Source organism: Achroia grisella, unplaced genomic scaffold, assembly GCF_030625045.1.
Source record: "Achroia grisella isolate CSIRO2021 unplaced genomic scaffold, CSIRO_AGI_Agris_v1 utg3288, whole genome shotgun sequence".
Taxonomy (NCBI): domain Eukaryota; kingdom Metazoa; phylum Arthropoda; class Insecta; order Lepidoptera; family Pyralidae; genus Achroia; species Achroia grisella.
In genome coordinates, this window is record NW_026712800.1 from 585575 (window position 1) to 606724 (window position 21150).

General features: G+C 33.9%; 1 protein-coding gene across 1 annotated transcript; it reads right to left on the reverse strand.

Moving 5' to 3' along the window:
* Nucleotides 1-11: 11 nt before the first annotated feature.
* On the reverse strand, nt 12-13438 carry LOC131843740 (facilitated trehalose transporter Tret1-like). Its single transcript, XM_059192467.1, has 11 exons — nt 13372-13438; nt 12209-12361; nt 10814-11016; nt 10007-10193; nt 5448-5612; nt 4732-4868; nt 4258-4350; nt 3687-3798; nt 2989-3103; nt 684-836; nt 12-42 (listed from the first exon to the last, which is right to left on the reverse strand). The coding sequence occupies exons 1-11, from the start codon at nt 13436-13438 to the stop codon at nt 12-14; spliced, it is 1416 nt and encodes a 471-aa protein (XP_059048450.1).
* Between the last annotated feature and the right edge of the window lie 7712 nt (nt 13439-21150).

A 21150-nucleotide genomic window follows, 5' to 3' on the forward strand; every position in this document is an offset into this window, starting at 1 on the left:
TAACAATAAAATCAGACATCAGCTGGTTTATCTTCTTTTGTTCTGAAAAGAATAAAATAAATATGAAATTTCGTTGGAACTGAGTAGTGACTGTCTCATATTAAAGTGGCTGGTTATTTATATTGTTTTAAAGAAGATAGTTATAGTTTTAAACATTTTATATAAATATATATAACAGATTGATTGTCATTCAATCTGTAACAGCCCTATGATGCCATAGGGCTGTAACTGTAGCTTTTCGCCTTTTTAATCTAGTAGGAATGACAATCAGTCTGACTACCCATCTGGTAGTCGGTAACTCATAAAACACAACGCCATGACGTTATCATATGGCGCACGTAGTACATCTCTAATAGGTTCCCATTGCATATCTATATAACTGCCAGATTTGTCCACCTTCAATCAATCCCCCGTCGAATTCAAACTGGGATCGAAATTACAACGGCCCGAGTCAAGGTTCAGGCCAAGGTTTAGGCCAGTTCGAACCTTTAGGATCTAAGTTGGAATATTAAACTGGATAACATGTTTATATTTTTGGGGGAAATTGAATGCCAGCCAGAAGATTGTTCATTTTACCAATTATTAATTTGATCATATAATATAAATAAGCAAGCTAATTGGCGGAAAAACCAGAGAGTATTTGGCATACGATTTTGTACAAAATACATACGTAACCACCTCACCTGTTGTTGAGCATGTCTTGAATCTCGTCGAAGGTCTTGCCTTTGGTCTCGGGTAGCAGTGTTGCAGAAAATATAAACCCGATGCCACAGCACACCGCCAGGATCCAGAAAGCCGTGTAAATGCCATAAGAAGCAGCCACATCGCGAAAAAATCTATTGGTTAATACCAATTTTATAAGGTGATTTAGATACGTGTCATTTAGTTACGACACGTCAGCCTTTTTCGTATTTGCAATATATCATAATTTTATGAACATCTATTTTATACACAGTTTGTGTAGTTATACCTATGTATGTATATCTATGTGTAGTATGTATGGTTAGGCTATGTACCTATTACGTTATTAAATTAGGAAATTTTAGACTACAGCACTGACTAACACTGCAGCCTCAGATCTATTGTGTTTAGTTTAATTAGATATAATAATATTAAGATCTTTCACGTGGAAATGTTTCAATTTTACATACCCATTGATAATTTTTGATCAAAGCGCGCCAATTTTGAGTCATTAATACATCAGAGCAATTCAATACATCTGGTGAATATCAATTATGTAGTTATTTTTTTTGCTGATTATCTTGTTATAAAAGTAGAACTAACAAAACATTTAAACACAGTCTCTGAGTACTTTCGAAATCTACAGGTAAGTACCTACTAGGGTTCATTCCCGGGAATTCTCGGTTCGAGAATTCCCGGGAAATTCATGGGTTTTGTTCCCGGGAAATCAAGCTCGAGAAAAGTCGAGAACTCGAGAAATCATGTACCTATATAGAAATTGCCCTTTGTTTTGTTGCGTGGCGGCGCAATAATTTAAGATATTAACGTTTTTGTTTTCTTTCATGTTATTTTTTTATTTTGTAGAAACTATTTTTGTTTACGTTGTTTCTACGTGTTTGTACGTGTTTTCTAAATAAGCAGCCAAAAATGGTGCTGTCTTTATAAATATAAGTCTGAATAATTAGGTCCTAAAAAATTTAAATTGGCGTTTTGTAAGGAAATAACCTGAAGTATTTATTTTCAAAATATAATATATTTATTTAATCAAACCATTTCTATTTATGCATTTTTGCCTTTTGTTTTTGCACTTTGGACTGCCCCATCGGAGTTAAATTTTTTCCCTTGCAAGAAGTTATGCAAATTTCGAAATAAATGGTAATTTTTCCAATTGAAACTCTTCTAATTTGGTAACTGTCTGTTGTGCAGTATGTGGTCAAGCGTTCTTGGCGATTGACCAGCCTCGGTTGTTTAGCAGCTAGCTTTTCCATCATGGTTTCTCAATTGCTGACAATACACATTTGCCGTAATCGTCTGGCCAGATGAACAACACCGGAAATAGTCCACCAAACGTTCACAAGTAACATTTTTTGAGCCAATTTTCGCTTGGGGCAGGATTTGGTTGGTTCGCCAGGGTTTAGCCATTGCAATGAGCGTTTCCGATTATCGTACAAAATGCACTTTCCATTACAGGAAATGATTTGATTTAATATCCCTTCATTATTATGCCGGTTGATTAATGTAACGCAGCAGGCTACGCGCGTTTGTCGATTTACTCCATTGAATTCATGAGGGACCCACTTTTTCACCTTCCCAATTTGCTAAAGGATTAAAACAGTTTTGTCACTAACACCGCAGCCTGCAGCTAACTCGGACGGGTTTGCGATGGATGCGCTTCCACAATAGTCTTCAATTCTTCATTATCAACCTTGGATTCCGGCCGCCCACAGAGATTGCTTTGCAGGTCGAAATTTCCAGAACGAAAACGTTGGAACCAAAAATGAACGTATTTTCTTTTGCGAGACCACTGCCATACACATCATTAATACTTCGAGCTGTTTAGCACCGTGTAGCACTGGTAGCACTGGTGCCACAGCGGAACTCGTACTCAACTCTTACTCAACTCGTACTACAAAGTTTTTCATTTTGGATGCTGTGAGTGACCCAAAGTGAATAGCTGTATAAATTTGGATATGGAATTCCTAACCAAAGAGGAGATATTTAAGATCAAAGTGGCCAGTACGACAAAACGCCAATTTCATATGTAAGGACATAATATTATTTCTCTATTAAAAAAAAAAAAATCATATTATTAATGTTTTTAAATATACTCAATAAAAGTTTAATTTGATACTTTTATTTGAGAGGAAAACCACTGAATTTTTTGACGTTATTGGATCCAAATATAAATGTAAATTTCTCGACAACCCGAGAAGACCCGAGAAATTGACCTCGAGAATTCTCGAGACCCGAGAAATTGAAGAGCTCGAGAAATCATGAACCCTAGTACCTACTATCATATGTTCTTACCTAGTCCATATAAATCCTGCAAGCCAGCACATGAATGAGGCGATACCGCTGGCCAGGCACTTTGTTTTGACCGGGAACATCTCCGCAACCAGGATCCATGGCACCGGACCTACGCCTGCAATTAACTCTTAATAAGGTACCTAATTACCGTGGTTTTTATATATAATGATGTCATATAACATTTTAGATTACGTACTACAATATACCTACATATATTTATTCTGATAACAGTAACGGGAAAGTTTTAATCACAGCTTGTACACTGGTAATAGTTGTATAAAATGTCGCGTATATGAACACATCCACTGATGTGGTATCACGATACCACATCAGATCAAGCGTTGCTATTCCAGAGAACTAAGATTTCATTTCTTTTATCATTGCTGCTTGGTCGCTGAAATTATTAATTCATAATATCTATTGGAAAATAACTTAAAAGATACACAAACATTGAATTTTACATATGTTCGTGACAATAATAATAATAATAATAATCTCAGGACAATTCACACAGAGCCATCTAGACCCAAGTTAAGCTAGCTAGAGCTTGTGTTATGGGTACTAGATAACTGATACATATAGATAGATATTTTTTTTTGTAAATACATACATAGAAAACACCCAGACCGATACAAACAATCATACTCATGAATACATAATGTTTGTGCCGAAGACAAAAACTTATAATTCGTTCTTACCTAACGTGAAGAACACCATGTATACGATGAGGCATAACAGTGGCAAGAAGGCGACGGAACTGACGTCGTACTTGTAGTATGAGTCAATCAGTGCGTACACACCAATTAGGGCCTGAACAATATAGGTTAATATTTATACAACATGGAAAAATAAAGAAATAAACAAAGCCGAATAATAATTGTGGCACGAAAGTTCTATCAAAGTATTAATTAGAGAATTTTAATAATGATCCTTGTCAAATAGTCTATATGAAATGATAAGTTACGATCCCAGTATGGTATTGAAAGACTGAAAGAGTCGCTAATTAATATTATTAAAGACAGTATTCTACTCGTACCCCTGCGATCGATACTCTATTGCGACGGTTTACGCCTACGAGCTGAGATTCGAACCTCTTAGCCCGTGCCGTCATACTAATTCTATCTATCAAGCAGGAGTTCGCCTTTAACCGCTCTAATAATTTTCTCCGGATGTTTATTGCCCCCTGCACTAGCACTCCTCTTATGTCCAATCTTCAGAATAGTTGAATTAATAGTAGAAAAAATTTTTAGTAGTAAATGAATAATTTACCAAGAAAATTGTAAGTCCCAGCGAGGTGGTCCACATGAGCAATTTCCTGCCAAGTCTATCTACCACCAACGGTGTAATGCAGCTTGTTACGACCTAAAATAATTAATTCTCTAAAATAAAATGTATGTTTGTTTGACATCATTGTTGATATTTTAAATTTCGCACATATAGATACTTATATGTCTAGAACCGTTTAGATTAATATAGTCTGTACGCGTTACTAAAATTAGTTGATATCTAATATGGAGCAGTGGTGAGTACTCTGGAACAGCTCCCTTGATCACTTCGTGTGTAGGAAATCAGAACCGATTTTCCTTAGTATGGCCACCGGCACACCACCTGTGCTCCAATATTGCCCCTGTGTACTAAAATATTTTTATAAAAAATATTTGATGCATTTTTATAAGTTGCAGGAACATCATTTGCGTAGCCCGCTATATAAAGTCCATACATTACAATTAAGTACATAATTACCTGCACGACTCCCATAATTATGGTACCATCAGAGGCAGACATCTTTGTACCAACTTTCACTAATAGCTCTTCCATGTAGAAAAGCAGGACATCAATACCTGATAGCTGCAACAACATTGCTAGGAATACGCATATACCTGTCGCAAAGTAAAATTATAATAATAGTTATTTATTGCAATAATTACTGTCACTGAAATTTCGTTCTTCTTAGATTCTTATGAGGCTTACCCAAATACATTTATTTTTGTAAACTAAGTTTGTCCTGTATAGTAAGCCAATGTGCTAATTTCTCACAATATTTTTTATTATTATCGAGCACAACTGTGTACCAGAAAAAGTTGTTCAGTTCCTCATATTCGAAAGCACAGTTCGTCATATATTACTACAACCTTATGCGTAGCCAACACATTATTTTTTGATATTTATGATAATGTTTGCATGCAAGCATAAAATAGAATAAAATTATAAATTACTCTGGTGCGCATGGGCTCACTAAATAACATGATTCGAAGAACCGAGAATCGATGCATAGGAAAGGAATTCCAGTACTACATCGTAGTAGACTCAGAGTAAATCGATTATGACGACCTCAAATGTTTAATGACTGAGACCAATCTATGGAAAAAAATAAGACGAGAAAGTACCTACCTATGATATGTTATCACATCTTTAGTAAGTTTTACAATATCTATTGGTATATCGAAATATCTACTTACCTAAAGCTTTGATATTTCCTCTAGAGGCCCAAAGATCTTTGATACGTGGCTCCTCTTTGAATTCTCTAGCCACCATAGCCTCCAGACCTTCAAGCTCTGGTTGTACCGCCTCTTTAGTAGCGCGGCGTAGACTTTGTAGCACTTTAGAGGCCTCATCCTTACGACCTGTACAGTTATGAACTAAATTAGAGAAATGTATAAATATATTATAAGTAAAATAAATATTAAATATTTATAAAAGTTGTTTAATGTCCGATTTTTTTAAAGCACTACAATTAATATTAGAATCTAGACACGCGGTAGCGTGTCAAGCCGAGTTTCAAGTAAGAGAACTGGCGAGCAGCACCGTGTGTATATTACACGAACCATTTGGAGCCACTTTTGACCACCTCATAACTCAAAAACTCTTTCACATAAACCTGTCAAATTTGCTTCATATATTGAGACTTGCGAGATAAATATGTGCTCCAAATTTCATAAACATACATATCTCAAACGGTTATTTAGATATTAACATCCAAATATCGTCATTTTTATCACTGATCAACTATAGATCAAAATTATAACCCACTTCCAGATGACCTAGGAAGTTCAAATTTGGCATGCAAATAGGTAATTAGGTGAATATAAAGGAAAAAATCTGAAACTGGTAAATTGTTATCATTTTATTATAATTTTTCACTTTAATTGATTCTATTTCAACTTATATTGGACGAATACTAAAATTCTATGAAAACGTCGATAGCCACCAATGAACATTGATCCCTGGCAAAAATAGCTCATCTTGTACTGGACGTAAGTAATATTGTATGAAAACGTCGATCTTTACCAATTTACGTTAGCCCCTTCACATCAGTGTGGATAACTAGCAAACTTTAAATATTACACAAGTTGCTATAATTTAGATTCTGTCTAAAATATACTCGTACTTATAACTAAGAGTATAGTCGAAATATCATATACCCCGAAAACATACGAAAATACAGTAGTTTATCAAAAATAATTTGGTATTAATTTAGTTATAAATAAGTACCTCGTATAATTTATGTACAAAAAGTAATGATATCCCATCAAAAACATAAATATGAAATGATAGCAGAGTTTAATATTATGATATATGCCTTGATTGTTGACTTCTACGACAAAAGAGGTGAGATCTAAATGGGTGCCAAGTTCAATGGTCTGTCCTGAAATGTATTTATAACAATATAAAATATCATTTCTTCTTATAACTTAGGATACTATATTGTAGCCTAAGGTCTAACTCGGCTAGTTTTCATATACGAAATATACTGTAGCCTTCGCAAGTTCTAAACATTTACAACATTTACAACAAGGCCAACACATCACAACTTTAGCACGGATGATACGTGGTTGGACATCATCTGCACATCCTCAACCGATCATGTTATCGAGTATGATCAGTACAGCGCTCCAGCATTTTCACGTCACGACCTTCTACTCCTAACTTATAAAATCAAGCCTGTTAAGCCAAAGCCAGTCATCGTCAACGTGCGTAATTTCAACAGAATTGATAGAACATACTTTGTCAGGACGCTACACTTATTGATTGGAAGCCGCTGTATGACACTGCGGATATTAACGACAAAGTATCTGTGTTTAATGCACAGATCTTATGTTTGTTTGACAAACATGCCCCAGTTCGTAAGGTAAAACTGCGTCGTCCGCCTGCTCCGTGGATTACAGATGATGTCCGTAAGGCTATGATGAAGAGAGACAGAGCTTTTCGCACTTATAAAAAGGAGAGAAGTGCTATTAACTTTCAGCTGTTCAAACGGGCTAGAAATCGTCGCAATCAGGTGGTAAGAGCTGCAAAACGCCGACATATTCATAAAAATATTTTAAATTCACCTTCAGCAGACGTATGGAAATTCCTCAATTCCCTTGGTTTTGGGAAAGCCCCAACCATCGATTTAACAGTGCCATTAAATAATCTTAATAATCACTTCTCCTCTGTAACAACTCTCAATACAAGTATTAAACAATCCACCTTACAGGAAATTAAATCCATGCCTGCACTCGCTTCTGACTCGTTCACATTTTCTCCAGTATCTGACGACGATATACGCAAAGCAGTCCTATCCATTAAATCAAATGCCAAGGGCTATGATGAAGTGAGTAGAGCTATGGTCTTTCTTCTATTAGATATAATTCTTCCTGTTCTTACTCACATTGTTAATTTCTCGCTATCCTACGGCTGTTTTCCCAAATTGTGGCTAAAGGCATTTGTTATACCCCTAGCTAAAATCTCAAATCCTTCTCTTCCTTGTCATTTTAGACCTATATCGATCTTGCCATTTCTCTCAAAAGTCCTCGAGGTTATTACTCATAAGCAAGTTTCCTCTTTTATTGCAAATTCCAATATTCTGAGTCCTTTCCAATCTGGTTTTCGACCTGGACACAGCACCACCACTGCATTACTCAATGTAACGGAAGATTTTCGTGAGGCTATGGAGAACACTCGACTTACCATCTTGGTACTAATTGACTTCTCCAATGCCTTTAATTGTGTTGATCATGACCTGCTACTGATGTTACTCTCCCACCTAAACTTCTCGCCGTCAGTACTGGAATGGTTTTCTTCCTATCTTCGTGGTCGCCAGCAGGCTGTGCGCTCCGGGCAAGACTTATCTAACTGGTGTGACTTGGTCGCTGGTGTTCCACAAGGCGGTATTCTCTCTCCACTTCTGTTTTCTCTTTTTATTAATCTTGTTATCTCACACCTCAAATGCTCTTACCACCTCTACGCAGATGACCTACAACTTTATGCCCAAGCTGAACCTAATGCCATCAATGCAGCAGTTGATCAACTAAATGCAGATCTCGACAGTGTATCCCGTTGGTCCCGTCGTTTTGGCATATCAGTTAACCCAGTCAAATGCCAGGCGATAATAATAGGCAGCACAAAACTTCTATCCAAGTTAAATACAATCAATTCGTATGTGCGTTTTGAAAATAATGTTATCCCGTTTTGTCACTCCGTTAAGGACCTAGGTATATTGATTGACCCAACACTTCGATGGCATTTACAGGTAGCGGAGGTATCTCGCAGGGTTACAGGTATTCTCCGTGTTCTTTATCGGTTTAAATTCTTTCTCCCACCTTCCACTAAATTGCTCCTTGTCCAATCACTTATACTTCCGCATTTTGATTATGCTGACGTGTGTCTTACTAATCTCTCCCAAGATCAGTTGAATAAGTTGGACCGATTACTTAACAACTGTATTCGGTTCATTTTTGGGCTGAGAAAGTATGACCACGTCTCTAAATTTCGCTCACAACTTAAATGGTTGTCAATTCGTAACCGCAGAAACTTGCGTATCCTTTGCACACTCTTCTCCATCATATTCGACTTTTCCTCTCCCACTTATTTGAAAAATAGATTTCGGTTCATTGGCGACTCTCATTCACGTAACCTCCGTTCAGTTCATAACCTCCTTCTCTCTACTCCTTCCCATCATACAAGCTTTATGTCAAACTCCTTCACAGTTACGGCAATTAACCTCTGGAATATAATGCCTGTAGACCTGCGTAGAGCACCGAGTAAGACCATTTTTAAAACGAAACTATTTAATTACCTGTTGAGTCGTCAAAATGAGCTTTAACTGTTTGGCGTTGAGTTAAGTAGGTACTTTCAACTATATTTAGCGTATTTATGTATTTATTCTGTATAATTTATATATTTCAATATATATATATATATATGTATGTTTAAAGTATATATTATATTTATATAACATAAATTATATATGTACATAGATTTTGTTTGCCTAATTATTTAGTACAGTATTAATATCACAAATTTTTGCCATTACTGCCCTACAACGCTTTCTAGTTCTACCCAAAGGTTAGCTGGTAGAGAATGCCATATGGCATTAAGCTCGCCTCTTGTACACTCTTTATAGTGCAATAAAGAATAAAAAAAAAAAACAGTTACTTGTCGGTTCCTATTTTATTATTAGTAGTAACTAGCAATCGAAAGTAATAATTGGTATATGAGAACTGGCCAAGTCAGACCTTAGGCTACAGTATATTATCCTAAGTTATAAGAAGAAATGATATTTTATATTGTCTTTTGTCGTAGAAGTCAACAATCAAGGCATATATTATAATATTAAACTCGGCTATCATTTCACATTTATGTTTTTGATGGGATATATGTTAACTGCAAGGTAAATTTTCAAAAGGTCGACTCAAGTAGTGAAAGTACCTTAAATATTAATGAACTAGAATTAGTGATAGTAACTTCAATTTAGAAGATTAGAAGATGTTTTTTATAGTAACAATGACGGCTGGAAGCCTTTTGCCTATAGACATGGTCATAGATATTACGAAATGTACCAACTCTATGAGACATCCGTTGGTATTCCTCATGAGTCGTCATTCTTAAAGAGTCAGATGTTGTAATATCTCCTTAGTCGGCAATAAGCACTCTATATATATTAAACATAATAAGTATATCATAATTTCACTTGAAATTTAAAATTAATCTCAACTTTTTAAACCTATGAAAAGGTTTTGTAATATTTAATATCTACCTTTGTAAATCAAGAAGAAAGGTGTCTCCGGTATAAACCAAGTGAAGGGTAAATAAAAGAGTGACAGGATGCCACCTGTTGCTGTCAGGCCCCAGTACGAGGTGAAAGGTCCGATGGCATACGCTAGCAGGAACCCGACGTTGATGAACAGCAAAAACAGAGCGCTTAAAGATCCACGTATTTTGTCCTAGAAGTAATTGTTATATATAGTGTTTTCATACTGAATACGACACATATAGCTCTCTTAAAACATACTTTTATTTTTATATAATATGCTATAAACTCTGTAAATAATGAATACGTTGTTAATAAAATTAAAGTAATAGTAGTCCTACTGCTATTATGTTTTAAGAGAGTTACGAGTATATGTGATGTGGTAATTACCATTTTTTTATATTATAGAGGTCATAATAATAAGGGTTAAAGTAAAAAATAGTATTACCGTAAAAAAGGTTATAGTGAGTTAACCTTAAAACATATTTTGTTGCGGATTTTTTTTAGAACTTATAAAGGAAAACAATTCCGTCATACATATAGTTTTCGTAACTTTAACGGTTTACGCAGCGCACGCAGCGGAAACACTTAAAATTTTTGCCACATTTTTTATTCCGCTCCTATTGGTCGTAGCGTGATGTTATATAATCTATAGCAGGAATAATGTAACAGTAAAGGAATTTTGAAATCGGATAAGTAGATTGAGACATGCGATTACTCCAAACAAACAAATACACAAACTTTACCTGTTTATAATATTAGTGTATATCTAGTTTCTAACTATATCTGATAACTACGTTTCTCTCTACTTACTTCAGCAATCTCTCCTATATAGACGGGTACTGTTGCGAACAGCATGCCCGTGGCGCAACCCCAGGCCAGTCTGGCTACGTACAGTGTCTCCAGATTGGTGGCGACTCCAGCTAGTAACCAACCCAGAAGGAGCGGCAAGTTTGTACTCATTATTATCCATCTTCGGCCTATGTATCTTGAAAGAGGCACTGTCAGTAGAGGACCTGGAAGTTAACTGTGATTCGTTTGATCTTTTCATATTTACTAATTCATCACACTTAAATGGCTGAACGTATTTTAGCGAAAAAGCTATGCAATTAAACTGTATCTTATATTTAATATAGAATACCTTTTTGCCTTACACCTGCAGATTCGACTGTACCTAATTATTGAACAAATACACTATAAACCGAAGCGATTAATCCAGAATTTCACAAATAATCTGCGACTTCACAGTGCTTAGGTTTGTTTGAACAGGTCATATGCTTAATTCCTATCCTTGTAGTTAGAAGACATAGGTAATCGCTAATGACCTGGAAAATAGTTAGGTACCTCCCTGTACCTAACTATTTTCCAGGTCATTAGCGATTACAATTCTAAAAATCCTAGTCATTGTTTTTCTACTAAACAAGATAAAAATGCCAACCGTTGATCTAATTAAAATTGAAGGTCGATTGAGAATTTAATTCAGCTACATTTGATTTGCCATTAATGGCAAGAACCACTCAGGCGTGATACTCAATCACGGGATTTTGTGGACAAATTGGTGTACAATTGTGTAATTGGCGTATTGTTTATTTATAACTACGTTTACGTAAGGAGGCACTCGCACATCTACTCACTATTGATTTACATTTTAGCTTTTAATGTATGCAAATACAAATCTAGATTATTTATAAAATTTAATATGTATAAATGCTAGGTTGAATGTTGAATTTGATATGGTTGACAGAGAGATGACTATAATGCTATATAGGTACATATTTATTTGTATATTTATGCAGTTTCAGTTAATAAATAAAAATGTTTAATATTTTATTACAAATTTCATGTAAAATAATATCATTGGAAACCTATGTCATAGAGAAACGTCGAGAGAGTTACATATCTTTATTTGCCACAAAATTGTTTGTAATTTAAATAATCTATGTCATCATCTTTGATAATATATTATGTAATATAAACTAAATATCTTAAATAACTATTTAATAAAAATTTATTAATATCTTCATACTACTTAATACCTATTGTACCTAAATGCGAAAATGTATTTGTTTGTTACCTTTTTATGAATAAACTGCTAATAATGTGACGTGATTAGGTATATTTTATCTTCAAAAAGCAAAGTTCTGGACAACTGTTAGTATGTAACAAGTGTCTATAAATTTTAGAAAGAAAAGGAATAAAAAGTCTTACCAAATAATCCGCCTAGCACTAGGAGTGACCCTATCCAAGATTCCTCTTGCAGTGTTGGTTCGCGGGGCAGAGGAGAATTCGGCCCTCGAAGCTGTGGCAGTACTGGAGATGTCCACCCCATGGCCATGCCTGTACAAAGGCTGCCATAGCTGGCTGTAACAGGATTCCTTTATTTTATTCCAGGAAAAGTAAAAGTTAGACTTCGTAGGCTATTTACGCTAGAATATCGGCATGAAATGCCTAGCCTATTGAAGTTTTATAGACATTGGAATGAGCACACAAATTGCTTACTTTTACTCTGTTTTGAACTTCCTGTTCATGACTTAGCCTTGTACTCTTCTTGCATCACTGATGAATTCTAAGACGTTTATCCTTATGTCGTAGAAATTCACACGCAAGGAGGAATAGTTAAGGAATGTAATTGTAATGGAATATATCGTTCAGTAATAATAGATATTTATGCATAAACACTACGGTACGATATATTTGGTAAAATGTTGGAATTGCCATCAAACTACTTCAAATAGAGAGACGATTGTATAGGTATGTTGACTTCAAAACAATGAATCCGACATTGTACTACTTGCATCAGACTCTATGAAAGTGTATCATATTCAGCTAGATACAAGAAAATAAATATACAACACAAGACACTATACATAAAGTGAGTGACCTTTTCTTTTTAAGTTTATGTATACCTTTCTCAAGATATTAAGGTAAGATTTGTTTTGTAACATGATATTAACAAAAAAATATTTTATTTCACTTACGCATAAACATTTTTATAACATCACAAAAAAATATTTGAAACCAACATTAATCAGTAGCAACACCATTAATTTAACAAGTGTCGCCTGTTCTTTTTATGATTTTTATTTATTTTTGTACTGCATCTGTGGTCATAATAATGATGGTTTACACATTTTAAGCAGCAAGATAATGAACAGTTATAATGACAAAATAATGTGAACTCCCTTTCAAATAAATTAATTAAATTTAATGCTACAGGAAACCATAACAAAAACTTCTAGAATAAAACTTTTAACGTAAAATAGGTACGCACGAATATAAAATTACTCGAATCTATGAACTTTTTTTTATCTAGGTAGGCACTAATTACTGTTTCAATTTTATTTAAAATTAACATTTACAAATATACGTACCTAAAGAGGCTGCTAAATATTGTTCCCATTTGAAAGTCAACAAACGTCTTTTGAATATATCTAACATAATAGTACAATTGAAAGATAATAAATAAGAAAATAAAATATATTTCTAACAAAATAAAGACGTGTGCACGTTTAGACACTACAATTAATTATGGGCAATGACTATTGACAATTGAATAAGTAAGTGTCAAGTATAGATCCTAACCTTCCCTTTCACATTGTTTCAATACTACATTAAGACTGATATGAAAATAAACATCAAGCATACATAACGTAAAGACTTTTATTCCAGACTAGCTGTTCCCGCGACGTCGTCCGCGTGGAATTTAACTTAATTTTCTAAAACAAAAGTAGCCTAAGTTACTCCTTATTACATCAACTACATACCAAAAAAAGTCTCGTCTAAATCGGTTCAGCCAGAGATTAGCCGGAACAAACAGACAGACAGACAGGCAATAATTGTAAAAAATATTATTTCAGTGTATGTTCCACATTTATGATCATATGAATGAAGTAAAAGACGGTTATTTCAATATTACAAACAGACACTTCTTTATTTATATGTATAAATGTGATAGAGTCATTATAAAACTGTTGATGTTCTGGTAAATGCAAAAAATGACACGTTTCTTTTAATTCGATATTGGTATTTCGTTCACTGGGCCGTTAGGTATACCTACATAACTACAATTAATAAAAAAAATACTACAGATAATTAATTAAGGTATTAATGAGTATGATATTTTGTATATGTTGACTTTGTACAAATATCGTAAAGAGCAAATATAAACAGTTATTAATTAATAATACCTAAATAATAATACCTCAGTTCACACAGCGCAAACTATCATAGTTAAGAATACATATGTTTGTATATCATCATCATTATCGGATGTAAGGCAGGTGTGTTAAACCACTAGACCACCGATATCGTCAATAAATAAAAGATTGAATCTTTATAACATCAATAATTTAATATATATTACTTGTAAAGTGTGTCAGTTAAAGAAATGTTAACCTTAAATACTATAAACAATTTCTTAGAATGATTTATGGATAAAGCTTTAACAGAATAGCTAAGAGGGTTTATTAACTGCCTTCACTGAATTGTAGATCGTTTTGTCTCGGTCATCACCTTTTAATTTTGTTTTACCTAGAAATTGTATCTAATTAGGTATATTTTTGACAAATAAATATTTTTATTATTATTATCTACTCGATTGCATTTAATAGAAAATATATGATAGAAATAAGTTGTGCGTTTTGTCTCATTTAATACCTTTTAATTTTCTTTTACCTAGAAATTGTATCTGATTAGGTAAATTTTGACAAATAATAATTTTTATTATTATTAATTATTCGATTACAAAACCATTTAATAAGCAAAAGATACGCGTTCGTAATTCACGAATAAATTTTATAGAAACAATTAGATACTATAATTATTGTCGCAATTTACCCTTGATCTTGATCGATCGTTTCACCTTCATAGAGTTCAAAAGAGTGGGTAGATGAATACAAACTTAATTGCAGTTATCAATAAAGTTTGTTTTGTCCGTGATCGTTTGTAAGGTTAACAATTAGAGCTCATTTCACTGGACAGGCTTGATTGCTCACTATGATTGTTTTCACACAGTTTTTGTTTACAATCTTACATAATTAAGCAGCCTTTCCTGTGATTGTAACTTACGCTTTTTTGTCCAAAAATACACATACATATCTATAATGTCAATAGACAGGTGACTAGCAAAATTGAAAGTATTTGGATATACATATACCTAATACTTATATGTATATGTAGGTACTCTATATACAAAAATATACATATTTAAATGCAAGAACTCTGAAATCTCCAAATCATGTTTAGAAACCGAAAAAAGTGTATATAAAAATTAAAAAACAGGTTCTTTTTTGAAATCGTATGGTATGTACCTACATCATGACGCAATAGTTCTCCAATCTATGCTAACATGTAGGTACCTATGCCAACTATTCAATAACAATAAATGAAGAAGATATTGAATAAGAATATGAATAGTCCGTACAAGAGTACGTAAATGACTCCCTGCCTATACCTATAAAATTAAAAATGGCGACGACAACGCTTCGTTGGCGGGAAAAATCAACCACCATAATATTTTCATCCATGCGAGCCGGTGGCTAATTGGATTCCTGTTACAATAAACGCGTCAGCCGCGGTCGGGGTGAGGGGTGAAAAAATATCTCCCTTCTATATTTTAGAACCTGGGGGATAATGCGATAAAAATGTTAGCGGAGGGAGTTTTAAAAAGCGAATTTTCCAGTAGCCGCGAAAGCGTATTAGGTGACTTTCTTAGTTATATCTGTAGAATTAAAAGGAAGAAATTTTATGGAATAAAAGCTTAAAAGATTATAAAAATATCTTTTGCAGGTAGTTTTATGCCGAATATATTAACTGAAAGTTTCAATCAATATACCTACAAGGTTTTATAGTATAGTAATAATAGTCTAATCTAAGGATATTATCCTCGCCGTGTCTGCAGTGCCTCGTCAACGTACACACAGTCAATTACTTGCTTTTAATATGTAATTTAGGTATATGATTCATTTAATTAGTGTTAGGATTTATAACCACGAGTTATAAATAAGTACACTTAAACAACTGTGTACGTTAAGGAAGTATGAAAGTGCTGTCGGAGAGGTTGAAGAGTAATCGTCTATCATGGTATGGACATGTAATGCGTAGGAATGAGGATAATATTTTAAGGAAGGTGTTACATATGAATGTGGATAAGGACAGAGGAAGGCCGAAAAAGACATGGACTGTGTGAAAGATGATATGGTAAGAAAGGAAGTGAATAACGCGATGATTGCGAACAGGGATGAATGGAAGAGAAAAACATATTACACCGACTCCAAATAAATGAAATAAGGAAGAAGCTGATGATAACCCGTACTAACATCTAGTACGGGCTCTGACGACTTCTAGGTTTAAAAAGAAGTAATTAGTCGTATTTATATTCTTACTCCCTCATAAAACTAACTATAAACGTCTAAGTAAGTAATTGTCGACGTAACTATCAATGATTCTATTTTCCAGTATTAAAATGTGAATTGTGTTAATTAGCTACTTAGTATTATTTATGGAGTATATTAAATCAGCGACGCTAGCGTCACGGTTTAGTCCCATGGGCAGATCTACTAAAAAAGGTACTTAGTATGAACTTGATTAGTGCTTATAGTGCTTGTGAAGTCATTGATAAATGTTATCGACAAAATTGGCTAGATGTCGTTAGACGTGTTAATACCTAAGATCGCTGTGTTAACTCAACGAGGTTGACAAATTAAATAGACTATGTTAGGTTCAGGCTGAGATGAAAATGAACCTGAGATAATTTTGACTAGGCCTATTTTGTCTTTAATTATCACATTTTTGAGAAAGTCTCCAATTGGAGCAAAGACCTCACTCAAACTTGAATAAACAAAGTTTCCATTTAAAATGTCATCCCTTTAGGAAGTACCCAAATTTAATATACGTAATAAATATCCAAGAATGTTATGTACTTACATTCTCAAATAATAGGCATATAAAATGTAATTTAATTATCAAAATCCAATTAAAAGAAGTTAAACAACACTTAAACTGTATAAATAGAAAGAGGATGCATTTCTATTTTTCAATCAAATCAAACGAAACACATCACAAACGGTCGCAATCAAAATGTTGTAACGATTTCCGGGCGCTATTTTCTTTTTTTCCTCGTCACCTCGAGCCACCGATCTCTGTTCATTCTCTTTTTGCTATCTGTATCAAAGCCGTATGTCTAAAAAAATAAAACAGGCAGCAATATTGTGAGAGCATTCACTAATTGATGGTTCGGCATCCAAATTCGTCGCGGTGCATTCGTTTATAGGAATCGATTTAGAAAAACTCGATGTATCGAATTGATTTGCGCGCTTGTCGTCAACGATCTGTTTGGATGTCAACAGATGGCGGTGCTCGAATGGAATCGAGTTGGGAGCTTGACGCACTGTAATTAGTTAGGCGGTGTTTAACATGTGCTGTGAACCGAGATTGAACCATTATTACATTTTAATTAGGTTACCTATTTTACACCAATAGATAGATATATGATGACTTTAAAAAAGTGGACAATTGCAACAGACATTTGGCATCCAATCTACCTCGTTAGATATATTTCGACGTCCAAAATAATGGGTTTGGTTTTGTAGACAAAATTATGTCTAATATAAGCCTTGTTTATGATGATGATGATGATAGGCTTTGTTTAATAAAACGTGGAATAAGAAATTAGTGTCTACAATTGTTCGCTTTGATTTATTCGATTTAGATAATAATGGTGTCATGTGGGAGCTCCACATGACACCATCATTATCTAAATAGCATTGAACCAATATAGATAATTAAAATCTGATGATAATCCCAAACGACTTGTATTTTCTCGTAGTTGAATTAATAATCAAGCTTATGACCAGAAAGTGGTAACTATATCTATACCAACGCTAAAAAATTCGAAGTGACGCCCGAATAGGTAAATAAGTATGCATTACTATTCCTGAGGATTATCATCTCCATAACTTTAAATGTGTATTTCGCTCCTCAAACTAAAATATGAAATTATGTACACCTTGTAGGTGTACTTATATTAAGCTATTGTTTAGAATTTAGTCGTTTATATGAAATATCATAGCAAATATCCATTCAAATTTAAATATGCATGTATTAGGTACACGTCTATGATGTGGCCATATGTTGATAAATAACTTTTTGATGCCCGGAAAACGAAGTTGTCACAGCGACGACAGCCACATTTTTCTACGTCTTGGAAGCAACAAGTATACAGGTTAGAAATCAGTTAGGCATGACATCCAATTTGTGTTCAATTTGAAATCTTAATAAGCCGTCAAAGCGTTCCAGAAATATCCCACTAACTAATTATGTAGTTATAAAGGGAAGCTACAGGCGTCGATTGACAAATGTGCTTGTAGCGCGGCGATACATGCAATTAGGCGCGGAATGTGAATGCATTATAATAATGTGAATTACTGAACGCAGCTATCTCATTGACAGCAATTCAAACGTAAACATTTTTGGCGCGAAACTGGGCTTTTACACGGGCCTTTTAGAGGTTATTTTTCTGCGGTAATTATACTCAAATTGACTGTTTGCTTTATAAGGGGGGTCTATTTGTAGCGCACTGTGTATATGGACGGCTATAAATCATTTGAGCCTGTCAGGCGTCTGGTTGGGAGTGTGTGACAAATTACTTGCGCACCACCTATCGGGTGGATGATACGTAGGTAGTACAAGAATTTAAGGGAAGTTATGAAAGGGATGTACCGTAATGATCGTGTCCCTTGATCCGAAATTAGTTTACCGTTATCTTTGAATAATTATGTATGAAATTTATACACCTAGGTAGGTACACTTGTCATAACTTTCCACTTAAGTACCTAACATACAGTTTGTGAAGGTATATTATAAATAAGTAATAATATTACTATCTTAGGGCTTTCTTCTAACAGTATAAATTGTAATAAAGCTTACCTATCACACGTAATGTACCTACTTAAAAATTACCTTTTCTACACTAACAATAATTTTATAATTACTAATTGTTAGTAACACATAAATATGATATTAAAACCTTGTGCTTTATATATAAGTTCTCATCTCGTTCTGATTTCATACACTACGCAAGTGTAGTAAATTGTATTGGTTACTTCAAAATAAAGCAAAATTATTAGTAGTATAATCTAAAACGATGTATGTGCGCGGATGGGTTCAATTACTCAGACATAAAAGTGTGAAAGGAGCTATAATAATCCACTTTTGGAATACACAAATTAAGGGTGCGAACATATTATCCCACTGAAAGCGGTGAAATGGTAGCCAACAGAAAACATATTGAACAGGAATAAAATGTTGCGTGACTTATTGTAATATTTTACATATCTACTTTTGACCTTATTTTTGACATAATATACAAACTATTATTCAGTATCAACTCAACTACACAGTAATTTATAGTTATTCCACCGTTTCACAAAGTATGATCTAGAGCCAACTATTGATCAATTCAACTTCATGTTGTTTTATTTTTTCATTTGAGGCTGGGATTATTTTCTCTACCGAATCTTTGAGCTGTTGGCCGGCTCGCTGTCATTTTACCTGGACTAAAGTTTTAGGATTATATTAATAGCGATCACTTTGCTTCTTTTGTGGATTTCAGACTGCGCAATGCAGATTTTTATCACAAAGGCTAAGGTTATTTTATAGCAACTTTAACGCTTCCTTCCTTTTACGATCAGAAATATAGGATGTAGGTACTATGCTTCCACTTTCAAGTTTTTCAATGAGTGACCGTCAACTTCAAATTGAACAAACTGTCTTACTTTAAGTTGTTATATCAGTTAGTTAGCCAATAATTCCAAATGTTCTTCATCTTCGTTTTTATGCTCGGATTGTCATAAGAATTAACTATGGGAACAATACATAAAAATCTACAGGTATATTCCCTTGACCAAATACATAATTACAAGAATTGAATTGATTGGATAGGTGATGATGTTTAGTAAAAACGCCCAATCCTATTAATATGGCTATATGCTTATTCAAATTTATCAGCGAGACATTCAATTAAGGGAAGACGTCATTTATAATTTGGTCGCGTCATGAAAAAAGATTCGTCCTGCAATTTGTTAAGTACAAATTGGTTATTAAAATTCTTGGCGTGCGCTGAGACGATTTGATGGCTGAACATTTGCGGTCGCCTTTGCTTTATTAGTTACAGAGTCATTTGTTGGTTTTGTTAATTGTGTAGCTTTTCTTTGTAGTGCATCCGTTTATTATTTTATGCGAAGTCGAGAGTAATCACTGAGTATTTATTCACTTCAGTGGTATTTTTATAGTTGTTAATATTAGTTCACTTTATGTAGGTAACTTGTGTTTATTTTGTTTACGTTTGTAGGTTAATTATGTTGTATAGAGACTTATACAAAAATACTATTTAACAACATATTTTGTGGAAATTTAATAGTAATATTTTCTACTGTCAACTTAACTCATTAAAACAGAAACATACAAACAGATTTCACCTCTGTCACGTCACGTTACGATTTTATTTTATGTTAAAATGAAGATAATAATAATAAAGATTATTATGTTAAACTACATTAGGAATGGCCCCAATAGGTCAATATGACTTATGAATCTTACATAATATAATGGCCTATGCGTCTGTCATAGTAGATTTATGGCGTGATGGTCCGTGAACAGATCTTTTCGTGGCTGTATAAACGGTATACATAAATCTTACATCAATGTAATTACATCAGTAAGTAATGAAGGCACCTCATATATATAACATATCATTTTGTAGAAGTAGACAATGTCAGCACCAATTTATGATGATTACGACAAGACTTCTTAACGATCACTTAAAGTTGAGGGCAGTAATGAAGGCGGATAGAATTTTAATTGGGGCGAGACGGGCTTCTGTTTTTTCGCATTAAAACTTTTTAATTATTCTCTCCAGTGGAACGGATGGACTCTCACGAACACTTTATTAATGAAGGATCTTTTTCTTGTTTGTGAATTTTTTATCAGGTTGTATTTTTATTAAGCTATAGCTAACTAGCAAGAATATATCTAGGTATAGTTCAATAAAAATACAATCTGATAATAAACACATAAACAAGAAATATATTCTTCAGCTTCTTCTTCTTCAGTCTTCAGTTATGTTGTAGATATAGCTCATGATAGATGATTAC